Source organism: Musa acuminata, chromosome BXJ3-3 (assembly GCF_036884655.1).
Source record: "Musa acuminata AAA Group cultivar baxijiao chromosome BXJ3-3, Cavendish_Baxijiao_AAA, whole genome shotgun sequence".
Lineage (NCBI taxonomy): Eukaryota > Viridiplantae > Streptophyta > Magnoliopsida > Zingiberales > Musaceae > Musa > Musa acuminata.
The window spans coordinates 31747891-31766989 of NC_088351.1; the positions used below are offsets into that span (position 1 = coordinate 31747891).

At 38.4% G+C, this 19099-nt stretch overlaps 3 protein-coding genes across 3 annotated transcripts; 1 reads left to right on the top strand and 2 right to left on the bottom strand.

The window, feature by feature from the left end:
- The first annotated feature begins 2845 nt into the window (after nt 1-2845).
- Nucleotides 2846-6858, top strand: LOC135633014 (transcription factor bHLH110-like). The gene is made up of 8 exons (XM_065142017.1): nt 2846-3446; nt 3757-4372; nt 5296-5421; nt 5536-5601; nt 5695-5760; nt 5848-5907; nt 6157-6260; nt 6722-6858. Exons 1-7 carry the CDS (start codon nt 3349-3351, stop codon nt 6247-6249), a joined length of 1125 nt encoding a protein of 374 aa, XP_064998089.1. The 5' UTR covers nt 2846-3348; the 3' UTR covers nt 6250-6260; nt 6722-6858.
- On the bottom strand, nt 6581-11991 carry LOC135633013 (1-deoxy-D-xylulose 5-phosphate reductoisomerase, chloroplastic-like). The gene is made up of 12 exons (XM_065142016.1): nt 11527-11991; nt 10921-11102; nt 10454-10540; nt 10206-10331; nt 10062-10124; nt 9110-9259; nt 8851-8918; nt 8397-8508; nt 8190-8294; nt 7836-7957; nt 7124-7270; nt 6581-6899 (listed from the first exon to the last, which is right to left on the bottom strand). Exons 1-12 carry the CDS (start codon nt 11609-11611, stop codon nt 6731-6733), a joined length of 1416 nt encoding a protein of 471 aa, XP_064998088.1. The 5' UTR covers nt 11612-11991; the 3' UTR covers nt 6581-6730.
- Nucleotides 11992-14472: 2481 nt separating this feature from the next.
- Nucleotides 14473-15680, bottom strand: LOC135633456 (transcription factor bHLH162-like). The gene is made up of 3 exons (XM_065142912.1): nt 15478-15680; nt 15056-15391; nt 14473-14850 (listed from the first exon to the last, which is right to left on the bottom strand). The coding sequence occupies exons 1-3, from the start codon at nt 15607-15609 to the stop codon at nt 14782-14784; spliced, it is 537 nt and encodes a 178-aa protein (XP_064998984.1). The 5' UTR covers nt 15610-15680; the 3' UTR covers nt 14473-14781.
- Between the last annotated feature and the right edge of the window lie 3419 nt (nt 15681-19099).

Below are 19099 nucleotides of genomic sequence, written 5' to 3' on the forward strand. Positions count from 1 at the left end.
ACAATAATGTAATTAATTAATTAATTTTTTTTTTTTTTTTGGTGGGTTGCATCATGTCTTTTTACTATATTGGTTTCTGCATTGGCCAAAATTATCAGTCAGAGTAACATTTTTTTAAAACGATTTATTATTTAAGGACACATTTGTGCTCAACTGTTGCCGATGGAACTCTTCAGGTGGTTGCGTTCCATATTAGTCTCTACACTCTTCCCACTTTAATGTTTTCCATCAAGTCTAGGTCAGCTAGGTGGTATCGTTCTGTAGCGTTTGGTCTCCGTAGCTGCAATGGCATACTCGTTTGTTGGTTTCAGTTGGAAAGATCGAAGTGTCAGACATTAGAGGAACTTCGTATAATTGAAATGAATGTGTTATTTAACATATCATTATAATGTTTTGTACTGGAATTAATATATCATGTATGTAGTAAGAAATATATCATGTATGTAGTAAGAAAAAGGATCTTACTGGAATTAATGATATGAGAATGGACATGTTACCAGAGAAGGATAAAAATACACGGAATATTTCTTTAATTGTAAGTGATTAAGGAAAGGTCCAACGCTTCTAAGAAAAAAAGTTCACCTGAGCTATTTATTTGGAGCTGCTTTTTGAGTACCTTCTCTTTGTATTTAACCTGCATGCAGCTTTTCTGCCAAAGCAAGTGCTGTATCTTTGGCAGGTTAACTGGGTTCCCCCCTGAATCACTTCCAATATGATCTGTTGATCAATGTTGTTGTTTATGATCGAGTTTTCAGGAAATAATCTCGTGCGTGCAACAAACATGTAGATTCCTTAAGCTGTGTTACTGCAACATGCACCTGTCGATGAGTGTCGTACCGTTGCTGTGCGACACTATCACTGTCCCAAATCTATATTATTGTATTGTGTACTTTATGTTCATACACAGCTAGAATCAATCTCCGGGGAGGATCATACTTGGCGGTCTTGATGCCTTTCTTTTGTCCAAATCAGAATCTTGGCATCTGATGCTGGTCAATTGCAGACGATAAGACACGCGGATGCACGCATGTCACGTATGTCCTCGCATGGAAATGACACTCCATGTCATCTACGTGATAGGGACGCAGACTACTCGAAGCATATATTCTTCCCCTTCAACTTCCTGTCTTCTTCTCAGAACAACTTTGATCCCGCACCATGGTACATATCAGCACACAGCAGCTGGGAGCAAGAAAAGGAAGCCCTACGAAGTCGTCTTCCACAGGCTTCCACGAGTGTCTTTGATTCATACATAACCTTACGGACTTATCCGCAGTGGGCAGTGCAGAGAAGGATTAATGCAGATACTGATGTACGCTTAAAAGGGAAGGAAAGCATCAAAGAGCTGGAGTTGACTGGTTAAGGCCGGCTAGGGAAAGCCAAGTTGATTTGTCCTTGCCCATGGAAGGGACCTTAAAGTTGACAATCATGGCAGGCTGTGCTTTGAGTCATGTGATTTTAGAACCTTGTCAGATTGATGAAAGTGAAAGCATTATGATGCGATCTTTGTATTTCTAAGAAAAGCAGCTGCTTTTTCTGTTCATGCGTTTTTGGAATTGAACAGCACTCATCCACCGTTGTTAAGAACAAGAGTTCTTAGTAAATTAAAATTTATCATGATAATATCTTATGTGTATTTAGATTTTGATAGGAGCAAATAGGTTAAAGAAAGCATCAACAATTATATGAGGTTTATGTAGAAGAATATATAAGGAGAATTACGTTTGAGTTGGAATTAACCTAAGGATTTTATAGCTGATCTTGTATGGTAAATAATTTATTTATTTATTTTTACGAATGTAGATTAGAAGTGTCGAACTATGTTAATCTTGTATCGACCTTTAGTATATTTTTTGATAATTGATCTCTAAAATTTATTTTGGTTTGGAGATTTTCTCTCCCTCCCCGATAACATGGGACTGATCAAACTATTTGACCCTTAAGCGCAAGACCATCAACAAGTAATAAGTAGACAATATTCAATTTAGACAAAGAAAAGACATACCAATGGTGGTCTCAAGTAGACAATATCTCTACCAATGGTGGTAGAGATAAAAGACGAGTCCCATGCATAGAACATGGAAGATGTAGCCTAATCTAGACAAAAGCTTCCATGCTTTCTGGGAATGGATGTAGGATAGTGGTGCGTACAGGGTGATGAGTAAAGAAGAAAGGAGAGGTGAAGCAGGCAAAGGAAAGCACGCGTCTGCTTCACATTCTTCCAGCCTCTTTTTCCCTGACATGAAGGTCTGTGGGGGCTGAGCTTATTATGGTAGAGCTTCTTTTGGAGAGAGGGTGGTCGGCAAAACTCTGCATGTATCCTAATGTTGCTGCCATGGAATCATCACGACAGCTGAAGACTTGAGCAGCTCAGCAGTCGATTTCGAAGTTAAAAAGGATATAGATGAATTTAAATTATTCATTATTCATGGATGGATTAATATTAGATGGAAAAGTGACCTTTGATGACTACAAACGAAACCAATAATACAATTTGATTCCAAAAAGTTAAAAGGTAAAGAAAGAAAAAACTTTAAAATATAATAAATGCAAAATAATTTTAGGATCGGTATTAATATCATATAAACCAAAAGGAAAGCAAGAAGGTAAAAAAGGCACTGCCGTGTCTTTGCTTTCATTATTATCTATATATATGTTGCGACCATAAGACATGGTGTAAAGTTGCCTCAAACATGTGTTACACTACTAAAGTACTATTTGTGACATATTTGAGATTCCATGTGATAAGAAGGGCTGACATGTCCTGCATTGACTGTGTTGACAGAGAGAGAGAGAGAGAGAGAGAGAGAGAGAAAGAGAGAGAGAGCACGGGTGCTATTATTACCATTGTATGGAGGTCTTGCTGCAAAGCCTTGGGATCGAAGGCTTATAATGGCAGCAGAGGTGCAATCATCCCCCTGTGATTGCCAGCAAGAGCATCATCATTGAAGGAGGAAAGAAGAGAAGAAAAGGACTGGATCTGTAGAGAGAGAGAGAGAGAGAGAGCGATGATCTCTTATCTTTAATTTCAGAGCCGCGGAAAGTTCCTCCGGAAAGAAAAGTGCTATAAGAGACACATCCGAGGAGTAATCCATCAGTTCCCCCTCCACCCTCTATTTCACTACATCTCCACACGGCTTGTGAAGCTTGGAAGATGCATATGGGTGCTCCCAAGTAAGGAGGAAAGATGCATATGCGAAAGAAGTTGGAGAACAGACGTCGATTCGTGTAATACATGCATCAGCAGCTGCTCAAAGGTTTCCTTGGATTGAGAAGGAGAGTTCGAAGCTCCAGCAACCTCTCTCCTTTTACTTCTTCTTGGAACTATCAAGCTTCTGAAACACCGTGATGAGGTCTTCACATCAAGAAGAAGAGCCGCATGGCTTCTCCACTGTAGTGGCAACTCCAGCTTTCTACGACCGTCCGTGGAACCAAAGCCAGACATCGTAAGTCGCTGTATTCTTCCTTCGTGTATAGAGCAACCGTTAATCTTTGGTTTCTTCTACGTGAAAGATTTTCTCTATATTTTAAAAAATTAAAACAAATATTTTCATTATATTGAATAAAATAACGTATATGATATCAACTCGAAACTGAAACTTATTATTTGTACAACATTGTACTGATCAATCCGAATGTCTCAAGAGAGACTTTATCTAATTCCTTGGATTTGGAATTTTCTTGGTTGGCCTGTTTGGAGGCTTCCGTTTAGAATTCTCTTGTAGATCCTAGAGTGATTACATTGGCTTTGTGCAGGAACTGTAACGAGATGGTTTCAGATGCCAATGGAACTGCATCCAGCCAAAGAGCTTTCAGTTTAAGCCATGGACACTCACCAGCTAGCTCGCAAACTATTCAAAACCTAGGGTTTCACTGTGAAGAGGGCTTCTTCACCTACCAGCTGCCGGTGCACCAACTCCACCCAACTAAGATCACAGAGTTTCCAGATAACTCCTCCTTTCCAAAGCTTAATGGGTTCTGCAAAGATTTCTCTTCTAATGACGACTGCCAGCCACATGAGAAGCTCTACGTAAGAAGAATAGATACAGGTCGCCAGACCGATGGCCTTCAGCCTCTGCCCGGAAACTTGTCTGAAAACTCGTGGTGTGACAACCATGGAGGTGGTCGAGAGAGCTTCAGCATGGGTTTTTCGACTGCTTATTTGTCACACTCCAGTCCTCGTCTGCCATTTCTCTCAGGATCCTCGGACATGGATCTTCATGCAATGGATCTGTTGGCTTCAGCTAGATTAGGAAGGAGCTTCTGCCAAACTTCGTTCACTGGTATGGTCTCATTGCTAGGCGAGGATGCATCTTCTGGGTTTGGCCATCTTCCGGAATCATTTCAAGGGCCATTCCATCACCACCGGAAGGTGGGTACATAGTACTTCTCTGTTCCAAAATGTGTAATGATAATGGTAAACCATCGAAACTATGATAGCGAAGCAAAGAAGCATAAAAGCAAGTGTAGAAATATAAGAATGATGATTTGTTACAGCATCATGATGCAGCAATAGCAGTATGCCACAGCCATAATTCTAGTCAAGATCAAGATGAGGCACGCACTCTCAGAGAAACAGAACAATGAATTCTATCAGACACTTTAGTTATTATGGATTATTGTTTATTTCTGCAAATGAAAATTTAATCCCCACACATGCTAATAATGCACAGACCTCAACATGATCTCTTAACACTATCATGGAGTTGTTGACCTTCAATCTTCTTGCCATGTTTTTTTTTCTCTTATTTCCAATCTAATAAGCTTTTGCATTGTATTTCTCCTTTTTTTCCCTATCTGATAGGATTTTTTAGTAGGTTTTGATAGTATCATGGCAGTCATAATAGCCATGAAGGCAGTATGTTTCAGCTGAGCGTAGGAAATTATTCCTGTTTCGCACAGTGCCCAGCTCTCTGTTTGTTGTAATGCACTGCAATCAGATCTAAGAATTTGTGTTAAAATGAGGGAAATATCAGCATTCATTACAATTTATTTACCACCTAGATGGATTCTTATGATGTTTCTAAGAGATTTCAGGTTTGCACTGTCTTTTAGCTCCACCAGATATCTCAGGTTCATGATGCGTCTGTTCTCTGTTCCAGAGGTCCTACACTGATACAATAATATATAGTACATAACCCTTTTCCAGCTTTTCTGAGAGACATTTATGAATCATCTTTTTTAAAGGAAGATTGTAGATAAAACAAGAAAGTAGATTAACGTGCTTTCTTAGGGATCCAAACACATCAATCAAGCTAACACATGAGGTTTTCTTCAACTGTTGCTGCTTTAAAGATGCCATCTTTAGCCAGTGGAGCAGCAGAAGTAAGAACAGTGAACAGCAGTTGGGAGCACAAACCACTTCAGACAGAACCCACAAAGCCTCGGTTTGAGCAGCACTCTTCATTCTCTCCTTTCAAGGTATATGCTTCGAGTTCTTCAAGAATTGTAGCAGTGGAATTAGTTGTAATTGATTCTCTTCTACTTTTTTTATTGATCATTTTGGTTGCAATGGGAATGATATTACATTAAAAGGTGAGGAAGGAGAAGATGGGTGACAGGATTGCAGCACTGCAGCAGCTGGTGGCACCATTTGGCAAGGTAATTAAGGCCTCTTAACTATCAAATTGTTAGTGCTTCTTGGGCTCAAGTGAAGATATATGGTGGGTTAATGAACTTGGTTTACATGTGTAGACTGATACAGCTTCAGTGCTAATGGAGGCCATTGGATACATTAAGTTTCTTCTGGATCAGGTTGAGGTAAACCCCCACCATTACAAGCTTCTGCTTTGATGTGATCAATTTGTATTACTACCAAATTATTGCTTCTCCTTCTACATCTTGCAGAAGCTAAGTTTACCATACTTGAGGTCATCTGGCAATAAAAGACCAAGAACAATGCAAGAGGTATGTAGCAGCATCCCACAGTATTGACATTAATCACATCAGGCCAATATGCTGAACACAATGACCTTTTGCAATTGCATCTGGTGTCTTCTTCAGAGCATTCTCTTTAGAGACATAAATGTGAGGTTAAGCAAAACATGGTAGCAGAAAACCAAGATAATTAATGATAATTAGCACCTTGACCTTTGATTTCGTTCATTTCAGCTTAATTGGCATTTTAATTCTTCTCTTTGTTTTCCGCATAAATAGGCATCAAATGAGGAGAGAGATAAGATGGGAAAGCGAGATCTGAGGAGCAGAGGACTTTGTCTAGTGCCCTTGTCGCGCACATCATATATATGAAGTACGCATAGGTAATTTGGAGCTAGCAATCTCAGCTTCCATGAATCTAACAGTATTACGCATGCTGTTTGTCCCAAGTTGTGGCGATGTGCAAGGATGACAGGATGAACAAAGTTCCAAGGTAGAGAATATATGAATGTGAGTCAACGTTACAGGTCAACCAAATCATTTTGAATCGAGATGATCCAATACGATCCAATGCTTGGTTGAATCAGCATTAAGATGCAAACTGTGTCAATTTGGAGCTTCTCAGAACTCAAACCAAGCAGAAAAAGCCGATTGAACATGCACTTATTTGCTCACTAGTGTTCCAGCTGAACTTTCACCAATGAAGACCGAGAAAAATAAATGAATATATCCAAACTTCTGTTCTTTTTTTGTTGTTGTTACAGCAGAATGGGCGTTTCACTATATTTGGATTTGAATTTATGCCTGTAACAATAGTTGACAGGAGCTACCTGACTACATGCAGCACTCAAACTCAAGCAGGAACAGGATTCAATGCAGATGATGGTTGTAGATCCGCAGCATATTTCCGAGCCCACAAATCATAGTGTACAATCTCCTCGAGTGAAGGGTTGGCAACTAGGTCATTTCTGTGAGCATCGCACGTACGCTCCACCACCTTGAATATATCCAGATAGCTGATTCTGCAGAACAAGAACAAATTTGTCAATAAATGTATCCAACTCCAATCTAGGAGAAAAGAATGTAGGATGATTTGATCAGCATTTTATGATACTACCGCAACAGATGATTTGTAAATTGAATTACAATGTCAAGGTAACCAATATAGGTTTGCGTTGAGAAAATATTCGGAGTATTGCAGGTACTAGAGATGAAAAAGGAAAGAAAGGGAAAAAAAAGAGAGTACTTCTCATCGATGAACATCTCCACAGCCTTCTCATTAGCAGCACTAAGGACTCCTGTCATGGTGCCTCCAGCTCGCCCTGCCGCATAGGCAAGATCCATGGATGGGTATTTCACATTATCAGGAGCTTTAAAGGTCAACGAACCAAGCCTGTACCATCAATTTACGAAACGAACTTATCAGGCATGGTAATCAGAAAAAGACCTGAATGGTTGTGAATTTGCCTCCTGAAGCTTCTGGTGTTTAATTGATTCCACTGAACTCAAAAAAACATGTATGTATTTGGAAGATTGCCACTATCTTGAGTGGCAAGCTATCTATTTACAGATTCCAGCAAATGGTGTGGCTGCCGCAAAATCATGTCAGCTGGTCATGTCTTTTCTTCTTTCAGTCTTGAAATAGATGTACATTATTCGAGTAAAATGGATTATACTAGAGTTATTGTTCACATAATGTGACATATCTAGTCCAAGCTATTTTTGACACCCTAATCATGTAATCAAGAAGATGTGAGAGGTGAACATCACATTCAAGTTTGGCAAGATGCAGAAAGAGCACACTCTACAGTTAGAACAAAGTTGTTATGACTTTCTCGTAGCATATGCGAGGGCAAGAGTTGTAATCTTTTACAAACTCTTATTGTGAGTGCAATTAAGCAATTTGTGTATAGGATCCAAAGCAAAGTGTAATGTGTTTATAGAGTTGAGTTACATACTTGCAAAGATCAAGTCGGGGCCATGTTATCTCTGAGCAATGAATTCTGTCTGGCCACGATAATGTGTAAAGGATTGGTAGGCGCATATCAGGCCACCCTAACTGACCTAATACAGATGAGTCCTGCAAGAGAACAACAAACCAGTTCAAGATTATCTGGTGACTGAAACTGGGTGTCGCAATATCTGAAAGAATGGAAGCTTCAAATTAAAAAGCTTTTTGTGACAAAAGTAATTGGGAAACTTGGGATGAATCACAATATCTATATTGTCAACCCAACATTAATTGGGAAACCTGATTTATTCACACATCAACCCAACATTAACATGATGGAATGAGATTGTAACAAATTTACCTGTGTCTCAACCATCGAGTGTATTATAGACTCTGGATGAATCACAATATCTATATTGTCATAGTCAGCCCCAAATAGATAATGTGCTTCGATAACTTCTAGTCCCTGTACCACAAAGGAATAGTTTGTAGGCTCTCGGAAACTAGAAGAGAGACATGTCAACAATCACATCCGTTTCAAGGAATTTAATGAGAATGCTTTCGATACCTTGTTGAACAGGGTAGCAGAATCCACAGTGATCTTTTGCCCCATGCTCCAGTTTGGATGTTTCAAAGCATCTGCAACTTTCACTTCTTTTAATTTTTCAACTGGCCAATCCCTGTAATGATTAACAAAGATGGATGTTTATTTAAAGTTCCAGATGTTAAACACAGATGAAAAGAGACAACAACAAAATGAGATCTTAGCAACCTCTCACACAAGAAAAAGGAAGAGGAAGAAGAAGAGAAGAAAGTTAAACTGGCAAACGGGGTAAGTACTGATCTACAGCAGCATGATTGACATAAATGAAGAAAACCATAAACTAGCATTACATCCTCACAACTTGATCAATAAGCCTTGATTCAAACATCTTTAGAACAGTGACCACATGGATAAGATATGCGCTCAGTGCTCTTGATGTCAGATTGAAGCATGAAAAGGCATTAAATAGTTATTATACCTGAAGGCCCCTCCAGATGCAGTCAAAATTAAGCGTCGAAGTGCACCATCTGGTAAGCCTTGAATACACTGGAGATACAATACCCCATAAGCATCATCATTCAAGAAACAACTTCATATTTGAACAACAATAGACACAGACTGAATCAGGCAAATGGGGTTAGATACAAAGAATATTAGCTTTTCAAAACAAGTAAAGGCATGCAATCACTGGCTTTGAACTGGGTAACCTGATGGTACTGGTGATTTACTATAAGTACCTGGAAAATTGCAGAATGTTCTGAATCAGCAGGAAGAATTTTTACTTTGTGCTTGTGAGCAAGAGGTAGCACAAAAGGACCTCCAGCGATGAGAGTTTCTTTATTTGCCAGAGCTATGTCCTTTCCAGCCTCAATTGCAGCAACAGTAGGCTGAGTATATGAACAAAATGAATGGATTACTGGATGTATATACAACACATATATTCACTTTGGCACATAGTGCAATAGAAAAAATAAGCTGAAAGTAGAACAAAAAGTGACTATTAGGTGAATTTGCCTGAAAAAGGCGAAGATATTCACACACGCAGACACAAATGTATATAGATATATGCAGGTGCACATGAGCTTTGTGTTTGCATATGTTGCCTCTTTGTAGGCAACTGTAGGAGACAGAGCCAAGCAAACATCCTTCAAAGGTCTAGCCCATTTTGTGATGCAGACATATGATACCATCATTGACGGTGAACTAAAATTCCTCGAAGGTATCAACAACTGTGCTTCTTGGTGTAAAAATAAGACATCTTTAAAACTATAGTTTTTGATTTCAGGGATTTGATGATAATTATATTTAATACATTGACAATATTTTACTAGCTCATTCTTACATGTGAGCCAATAGAAACACCTCACCAATAAAATGTCAAATCATATTCATTTCAGTTAGCATTATGTCAAATCAAAGGTGTATCATTTACAACAAAGTATAAAATTCACATGATTTTCGATAAATACACATCAACCAGATAGTCAAAGAAACAGCAGGTTAGTACTGCTACATTGATGCCAGGATGTTCGCTTTATATATCTATTCTTGATATATCAAGTTATGTTGTTTAAGATGAGCACCAGGAATGTCCAAACAAAGTAGCTAACTTAAAGGAAGGTACTTTGTGGAAATAGCAGTGTGACATTAGTACAAGGAATGAGTTAAGAACAATCTATATGCTTTTACCTTTAGTCCAGCACATCCTACTATCCCAGTAACCACAGTGACAGCATCTGGGTGGCAAGCAACCTGTAACTCATATCCAAACACATTATGATGCAAGCTTGAGAGCAGGTCCAACAATTGAGAAGTACGCACAACACTACTGACCTCTACAATGCCTTCCTCCCCAGGAATAATTTCAGGTTTCTGTTCAGCATCAGCCAGGGCCTCTTTGAGTTCACCAACTAGTGACTCGTGCCTTACAGAAACCAGTTGAGGTTTGAATCTCTTCACCTGCTCAGAGGAAAAAAGGAGTTCGATTCTTAATTGTTCCAGAAAACTTAAAGTGCAATTCCAATAATAATTATCCATCTAAGCCACCATCTCATGCACCTACAGGGGACGACAATTGTTACCTGATCAGCTAAAAGGGTCACATTAGAGCCAGCTGCAAGAGCGACAACCTTAAACTTATCCGGGTGTTCAGCAACTATATCCAGTGTCTGTAATAACCAAAATGCATTGGTAAAATGACAAGTCAATGAAACATGGTTTCATACTGAACAATAACCACACTCTGGCTTGAATTTGGTGCATTGGAAAGTCAATGATGCTCAATTACAGACTACTTTCCTGCTGATTGGCCATCAACCACAACAGCTTTCAGCAAAGAATAAAAACTTCTACAATTGGATTTACTAGTTCTACTGTATTTAAAGGGTGAAAGGAAAACATTGACAGAAAGGACTCAGGTAAAGAAATTTCAGAGTGTATCATGAAAACTATCTGACCTTTATCAAATGCCTATACACACAGTAAGAAGAGACATGATCCACATTGTACGTACATTGAATATGTGTTATTCTTGCTTTCAGCTGCATACCTGAGTTCCAACTGACCCAGTGGATCCAACGATTGAAATAGGCTTGGGAACGTCCCAAGACTTGTGCCCTGGTTCTGCGACAGCTCGGCCTGGCCAGGCTGGCTGAGGCGCCTGCTGCAGTGAGCAACTCGTCTTCCTCAATAAAACTTTTCCTTTCTCCTTTCTTTTCAAGTGAAGCCCCACTGAAGGAAACGTTGACAAGCTTCAGAAACTACTCGGTTGAGCACAGCAAATGACAAGATTTTGTGCTTGAATCATTCAGAAAATTCCGGAAAAGGACAAAATCTTTATTCGTAATTCGGAGAATCGATGCATGCTTTTCAGGTTAAAAAGGTTAAAGAAAGTGCTTTTCACGAGAGAAAGTAAGGTCAAAAGATCAACTTTTTGCAAGTTTCCGAAACAAGAATTTCACAAGAAGGTAGCTGTTGGGAGTAACAAGAACCAAAAAAGATCGCTTTTAACTTGCAATCGATCCAAATTAATAACAAAAAAAAAAAAAAGATTTCTAAGAGCGAACAGAATCGCGAAATCAAATTCGATCACGACAAGGTTTATATTGGGGAATAAATTTGTCCCGGAGGAGAAAAGGAACAGCTAAAATGGCACCTTTGAGTTGGGGAGAGGTCCCTCTGTTGGATTCCAGAAACGAGACTCCTCGGATCTCTCCCTGCAGTGGCAGTTTCAGTGCCATTTCCTGACTGGCACTCCCTCGATTCAAGAGAGACGGAGACAGAGACGAGAGAAAAGGAGAACGGGATTGGAGGAGAGACCGAGCACGGAAGAGATCTGGAAATATCACGGCAATGGGGGAAAGAGGTTGTTGTTGCTTGCAATATATACCAGACTACATGCCCTGCCTGCGTTGCGCTGCGTTATGTGCGGTCGTTCGCCCGATTGGCCAACGGGACGGGCGCAGTGCGTCCACTATGGCATGTGATGGGGAGGCGCCACAATTATTTTAAAGAGGCCTATTAACTCCTCTCTTTCCGACGGAAATAGAAATTGCAGGCTGCAGCCCCAAACACCACGCCATCGTTTCTTCTTTGGAGGAAGAAGACACCAACGTTCCTGTGTGATGGGTGAGAGCTTTCTCTTTTCTCTGTGCACTCCATGATGTCGCTGCCATTAATTACCATATCCGGTGGATTCAATAATGGCGAGCCAAACCATGGATGAAATGGTGGACCAAAGCGTAGGACTGTATTGGTCATGTGAATCACCAGAAATGCTATTGATCTGCATCGTTCTATCATTGCAACAATTAGGTGGTGAAAGGCATGCAAATAACGAGACCAGAATACTGCTTGCCGGCACTATCATTTCCATCCTTCTTACTCCCCACTTGTTATCAGCATTGCACGTACCTCGTCACGCAGGACATCAATCATTTGGGTTTATGTAGCATTAGTGTGTGTGTGTATATATATATATATATATATGAAACTGTGTAATCATAAGAAACTGTGTTATATATATATATATATATATATATATATATATATATATATATATATATATATATATATATATATATATATATATAACACAGTTTCTTATGATTACATTTAGTAGACTAAAAAGACTCATTATTCAAGCATTATTGAAGCATCTGTCGGGGCCTGACATTTTTATTAGCTGCAGCCGGACGTGCCTTTACAACGAGGAAGGCATATTACCTAATGATAGAGGGGAACAAGCATATTCCAACCTAGTTGTTCTATCAATAGAGGATAGAAAAGACTACTTATATTCAATATTTTTTGCCATAGGGGATCTGAATTCTCCACATATAAAAGAATAATTGTGTACGTGAGATGAAAAGATATAAAATATAAAAATAATCTTATATCACTAAAGATTAAAAGAGTCTAATTATGCATACTAGGTTTGATCCGTAACCTAAAAGCCAAAATTTTTAGATTGAATTGATGTTTGAACTAATATTAAATTTGACTAATTTGACTTTGAGTCGTCGAGTTGATGTATGTCTGATGTATATATATATATATATATATATATATATTAATTGTGACGAATTTGATTTGAATTTATTAATATTGAACTTTATTTTAAAATGATAGTGGATTAATTTTCTCATTAATTATGATAATATTTTACCTGAGCTGCAGTAATGCAAAATGATCTTACTGAATTAAGAAGATCTTATATGTTGAACGGTAATCTGTATGAGTTGATCCAGTCTTCTATACTAAAGGTGACACTCCACCGGAGCTCTGTTTGTAGTGGAGGCAAAGCTGAAGTTGATGAGCACCCAAAGTGGACTCCAAGAGAAGGATGACTTGAGTGGCGGACAAGGTTGTCCTCTGCTCTGCTCACACATTGGTAACCCTCAAGTTAGCTCAAAATCCAAATGATTCCCAATAGTGAGAAACAAAGGAAGAGTGATGCATCCACTGGGGAAGTAGATTGACATCATTTTACTACTTCCACAACTCTCTACTATTTAGGATGCGAATCATTCCAAAGCATCAAAACAATACATGCTTTGCTTAAACATTTTATGTGATGCTCTTACTATGCAAATGGTGCTTTGTCTGAGTGAGCCAGCTGAGGATATTCTAGTTGTCTTTCGATGAGAAATTTTGAATGCAAAACAATCTCACTGATTTGGTGAAGGTTTACAAGTACTTTCAATGGAGAAAGAGAACATAATTTTTCGATCGATGGTGAAGCATAAAAATGGCGAGTAATGACTTGATAGATTAGTAGTTCAAGGCAGTAATTACCCATTTCTTTTTTTCTTTTTGGATTCCTGTAGTCAATGCACTAGAAAGAAAATAAATTTAAATATAGAAAACTTCTAAAGAAAGAAACCTCGAAAATTATGGCTTGAAAATTTTATAAATATTTTGTATATCTATAGATTTTGACGATACAATGACATGAGAAAACATATCGAGTATTTTAAAGATTTCTTTCTAGTATATCTTTAGAGCTTATACAAGAAGATATATATAAAAAATTGAGTTTATAGATGAATAATTTTTTTTTTGAAATTTGTCTTAGATGAGGATATTTGAATTTAAGTTTCGATGAAAATATTGATTTTATTTCATCTACGTAGACAAAAAGAATTAAATCAAATATTGTTTGGGCTTGAGTTTTCATTCATTGTCAATATATTTAACCTCTATCACAAACAAATTTTATAGTAATTTTGTATTATATATGTTATAATATGAGCTTGATGTAATAATTAATCATTCAAATTTTGCTCGTACCACTTATTAATTAATAATAATTTATTCATTAGACTTTTATAAGTCAATTTTAAAAACTTACAGCTAATTCTATTTCTCACGGCTTGAGTCTGATAGGTTAATCAATTAATAAAAAAAACTCACTTTTTTCCAAAAAATTTCTTCTTTTCTTTCATTTTTTTTTTTTATATTGTGATCGATGTTTTATACTTGTTTCATGACTTATAATCTTTCCATAGCTGAAATATTGTAGTAGAGAAAAAAAAATAATGCTAAAAAAATATTACTAATATTTGTTGGAATAACTGTTACCAGCGTGAAGAAAATAATATTAACAGTAATCATAATCATAATTAATCAGCCTTCCTAATCAAATCCACTGCTCATTGCCGCAGTCCACTACATTTTGGGGTTTCCTATTAGAAGCAGAGATGTAAAGAGAAACCACTGCGGGTTGAGCAATACTAAAGTCAACCCAACACTACAAGAACAGCTTCACTTCTCTTTTTGCTTTCTTCTCCTTTTAGACACCCCCATGGATGTATGCCCATATTCTATATTAAAGGCGGATTCACTCTCCGTATTCCATAGGAATAAAAGGGGAATTTTCCAGCTGAGTTAGATGCGACACCCCAAGAGCTCATCGGATCAATTCCTTCAATCTCTCAGAGACCCTCGATGCCTCCAAGCCAAGTCTGGGGCTGATTGCCTGCATAAGTGAACAGAGGAGTCGGAGATTAGAAAGTTCTTTACGTTTTGAGATTGAATTACTTGCTAATCACTGTCTCGGGAGTCAACGGTTGGATCGTGAAACTTCATGTGTTAAATGCATGGTTGACCATTAAGTTCCGAGTAATTGGCATTAAGCATGCGAACTATGCAAGCAAACAGTAAAGAGCAGAGACGGCGATTACTTGGGAATGGATGGTGTGGAAGATCATTTCACCCACAACAGAGAAGTTGGCGTTGAGAACTTCTGCTCCTTCCTCCTCGAGGACACTGATCACCTGGTGGAACTTGAACCTCTTCTCCAGCCCACTTATCAGAACCACCTCCAGGTTGAGATCCTGGTGCCTCACTTCCACCACCGGCAACCTGAACTCCGTCGTCATTTCTCTGTCGACGTCCTTGTTAGTTCCCTCCGCGCTCGTCCTGATACCCCCACTCAGCTTCATCCTTTCGATCCTTCCTTGAAGGTCCTTGATGTAGGAGGTCGCCTGATCCAAGTGATCTACTTGGCTCAACATGTCCTGCAATAACATTTGCGTTCATCCGTCTTGAAGAAGAAGAAGAAGAAGAACAGGGGAAACAATCATTAGAGAGGAGCAGTCGGTACCTTGGAGTTGGTGGCGTACTCTTTCGGGATGAGAGAGGCGAGCCTCATGCACAACCTCTTCATGTGCATTCGCCTGTTCTTCTCCACCGTCTTCCTTTCCATCTTAGCTCCGGCATCACCTGCGCCATTCATCTCTACCGGAGTTCGGAGGACTTAGCACGGAGGGGAGGGAGAAAGGGGAGGCGCAGCACAACACTCGCTGCTCGCCGGTGTCTTATAAAGGAGGGAGAACAACCGCGTTTCGTGTGGGTCCACCTCTTCCTCATGACACACAAGCATCGGGGGACGGTGTGGGTCCGATCACACCGTGCAGATTGGAACGCCCGGGACGAGAGATGGGAATATATTGGTCGTTAAACAAAATATAGATGCATGTGGCTATATAATGACGATTACGAAACGAATTTGGGAACGGATCACGTGGTGCAAGTGCAAAACGTGCGTCCGCCGGTGGGGGAAAGCGCAAAAGCGAAGAAGCATCGCACAACCGTCGTCGCCCTCCGAGTCACCACAGACTAACGAGTGGGCGACCGCGTGGCGACACTTAAATCTGTTGAAAAGTCTGCTTCGGTGGCCGGCTCGGATTCAGGAGCAACATCTGCTGGTAATGGACAAAATGCTCCAAATCATTTTTCTGTAAAATAATATTTTTATCAAGACAAACATGAAAAATGACGATTTCATGAGGAATGTTTTTTTTTCCCGAATAGCATCTAATATTTCCTTTTTTGGCAGAGGGTTTTTTTTTATTTCTTATTTTACTCCTCAAAAGATGAGAAATCTTTTTTCCATCATTTTCATGTCTTTGTCTTTGCTAGGCTTAGTTAGATTTCTTCAAGTTGGGTTCAATAAAATTCAAATTGGTTTGAATTTCAACTGACATCAAAAATTTTATTTACATAACTTTAAATAATTATTAAAAAGGTATGTTTAAAAAATAAAATTCAAACCTTTAATATATTTTTTTGGTACAATATTGGCCATAAAATAAACTAGAAATTTGAAAATAAATTGACACTATTTTTATAATTTAAATGATGCTTAAACTAAAAATACATTGTTGTATTAGAATGTCTTCCAATTATTTTCGAAGAATCAAAATATTTATATATAAGTAAATCTTATTTTAACAATAAGGACTTGGATTATATATTTTTATGCCTTCTGGAATATCTTTCTAATTTTTATAATTTTGAAATAAATTTTACATTATTTTCCAATGATTTTTTTCCGAGAATTCATCGAAAAAAAGACAAAAAAAAATTATTTAGAGAGACACATCTAAAATATTAGATGATGACGAATTCACGTATGCTAGATTGAGAGTTGAAATCTCATCCTCTAAGCTCTAAATTATTTGTAAACGAAATATTTAAAGAGACAAAATAAGAGTAAATATTCGATGGTTGACATGCATGCCATGGCAAGAAAGGGTGAAGCCCCCAAAAGATCCTAAATTATTTATTTTTATAGTAAGAAAAGGAAAATAAATGAATTGCTCACAGAAATCAACCAATCAAATACGTTTTCCATGAAAAATACTCATCGGCAAGATTTGACATCATCAACCGTGGCCAACGATTGACGTTCAATCACGGGTCAACCACAATGAACGTTGTTGACTTGACAGAGTGAGATCCACGAGCACAACATAAACGAGCTGACAAAACTATTGTCCAAAGTTCACACGCGAGTTAATCACCTGAAATATGAACGCATGTGCATGGACAAATGTGGATGAATGTTCAAACCAAAGATAAGATCAAGATGTTTTTGTTAACAGCATAAGATTACGACTCACGGGAAGTCAGAAACATAACATTACCGAACAAGAAAAGAAGAGAAAGCGACTGCATCGAAATTGTAGGTATTTGCTTGCTTGTTGTTGAGCTTGTAAGTTGTAATGGACTAATCCCAAGAAAAGTCCCATCTTTTCATATTTTTCCGTAAAATATTTCTTTTTTCGAATTTTCCATATACCGCTCCAAATATTCTTCTTATTTTTTCCACCCGGTCATAGTTTATTTAGGGGACATTTTGGTATTTTATGAGAAATTCAAAGGAAGAAATACTTTATAGGGCCTAATTAGCTATCTTTAATATCTCGATCCGTATATTTTAAAAAGTTATATCAACATCCTTATAATTACGAAAATTACGAAAATGAAACATCTAAGTTTATTTGTTCTAACGACTTTAGTTTTACTGACATAAACATAAAAATAAAAAGTAAAAATATAATTTAAATTTTGACATTCGCTGTCATCGACGTCGACGTAGTTGCTTAACTGCCTCCAATGACGATAAAGTTCATTCTCACCGCGATGCCACTTGCCTCCATAAAAAGTGTGCCACCGATCTCATCACTACCCGTCTCGCACTACTGCAACGATGCTGACATAATTATCAAGCTGCAACTGCGTCGGCATCAATACAGATTGTGGAAACAACAGTAGCGTCTATGACATAGATGATGACCATCTCGATGCTAACCCGTTAGACAGATCTTAGTCTCGATCTGAAACTAGGATAATCGGAGCTCCTATCATTCCCTCAACTATTGCGTCGGTTCTAGCACCATCTCTCGCTGACTAACCCTTTTACCGCTCTGCACCGATGCTGGTGCAATTGTCAAGAAACATCACTCTACATCTGCATTAATGCTAATATAAATACCAAGCTATCCTTTGTTTCTTCAAAGAATTTACTGGACGCTCTGCATCAAGTAAAGTAGATTTTACATTTGTTGACCAATAAGTACTCTTGATTTCTTCACGAAGGATGATGCTACTGTGAGTGAAAGCAGTTGCTTTCTTCACGAATTGTCTTGAGGGACGTAAAGACGGAGGAGAAGTCAAAGCAGCACGTTTGCCTTATCCTATCAGATAATCAAATGTGAATTCTATAGACCACTTCAGCTTCGGGACAGAAGCTTTAGCTCCGATGCCCTTTTCTTTTGGCCACGTTGAACCATCCCTTTCCGTCTCCTTCAATAATCCGAGTAGATAGGTATTAATTATATATTATCCCTTATAATACCTTTAATATTTTGGTCTATATACTTTAAAAAGTTACATTGATATATTTATAGTTACGAAAATAAAATATCTAAGTCCATATATCGTCAATTTTATTAACGAAAATATAAAAATAAAAATATAATTTTAATGTTTGGTGACGAACGATGTCGGTGGTGGTGAACAATAGTGTCATTGGCGTTAACACCAACGTAGTTGCCTGGTCGCTTCTGTGACGACGATAAGGTTCACTCTCACCACAATACCACTTGCCTCCACAAGAAGCGCATCATCGATCTCATCGCCCTTCACCCCGTACTGCTCTGCATCTACGTTGACGCTGATGCAGTTACCTAGTGGCAATTATATCAACGTAAACACAGATGGTGGTGGCCGTAATAGCATCTATGGCAAAGATGATAGTCGTCTCATCGTTAACCCATTAGGCGGATCCTAACTTCGACTCGAAACTAGGGTCATCGAAGCTTCCGTCGCTCTCCCAGCTATCGTATCAGTTCCGACACTATCTCTCGTCAAATAATCCTTTCATCGCTCTACATATATATCAGTGTTAATGTAATTGTCAAACGATATTGTTCTATATT

Bases quoted from the DNA above. Each gene is read 5' to 3' on its own strand.
- LOC135633456 (XM_065142912.1), bottom strand. From the start codon at position 15,609: ATGAATGGCGCAGGTGATGCCGGAGCTAAGATGGAAAGGAAGACGGTG. The intron at 15,392-15,477 runs GTACCGACTGCT...ATGTTATTGCAG, and splicing joins AGTACGCCACCAACTCCAAG to GACATGTTGAGCCAAGTAGA. The intron at 14,851-15,055 runs GTAATCGCCGTC...TCACTTATGCAG, and splicing joins TCCACACCATCCATTCCCAA to GCAATCAGCCCCAGACTTGG.
- LOC135633013 (XM_065142016.1), bottom strand. From the start codon at position 11,611: ATGGCACTGAAACTGCCACTGCAGGGAGAGATCCGAGGAGTCTCGTTT. The intron at 7,958-8,189 runs GTAAATTTGTTA...GTTCTCTTGCAG, and splicing joins ACTCGATGGTTGAGACACAG to GACTCATCTGTATTAGGTCA. The intron at 6,900-7,123 runs GTACTCTCTTTT...CTTGTTCTGCAG, and splicing joins GAGATGTTCATCGATGAGAA to AATCAGCTATCTGGATATAT.
- LOC135633014 (XM_065142017.1), top strand. From the start codon at position 3,349: ATGAGGTCTTCACATCAAGAAGAAGAGCCGCATGGCTTCTCCACTGTA. The intron at 5,422-5,535 runs GTATATGCTTCG...TTACATTAAAAG, and splicing joins CTTCATTCTCTCCTTTCAAG to GTGAGGAAGGAGAAGATGGG. The intron at 5,761-5,847 runs GTAAACCCCCAC...TACATCTTGCAG, and splicing joins TTCTTCTGGATCAGGTTGAG to AAGCTAAGTTTACCATACTT.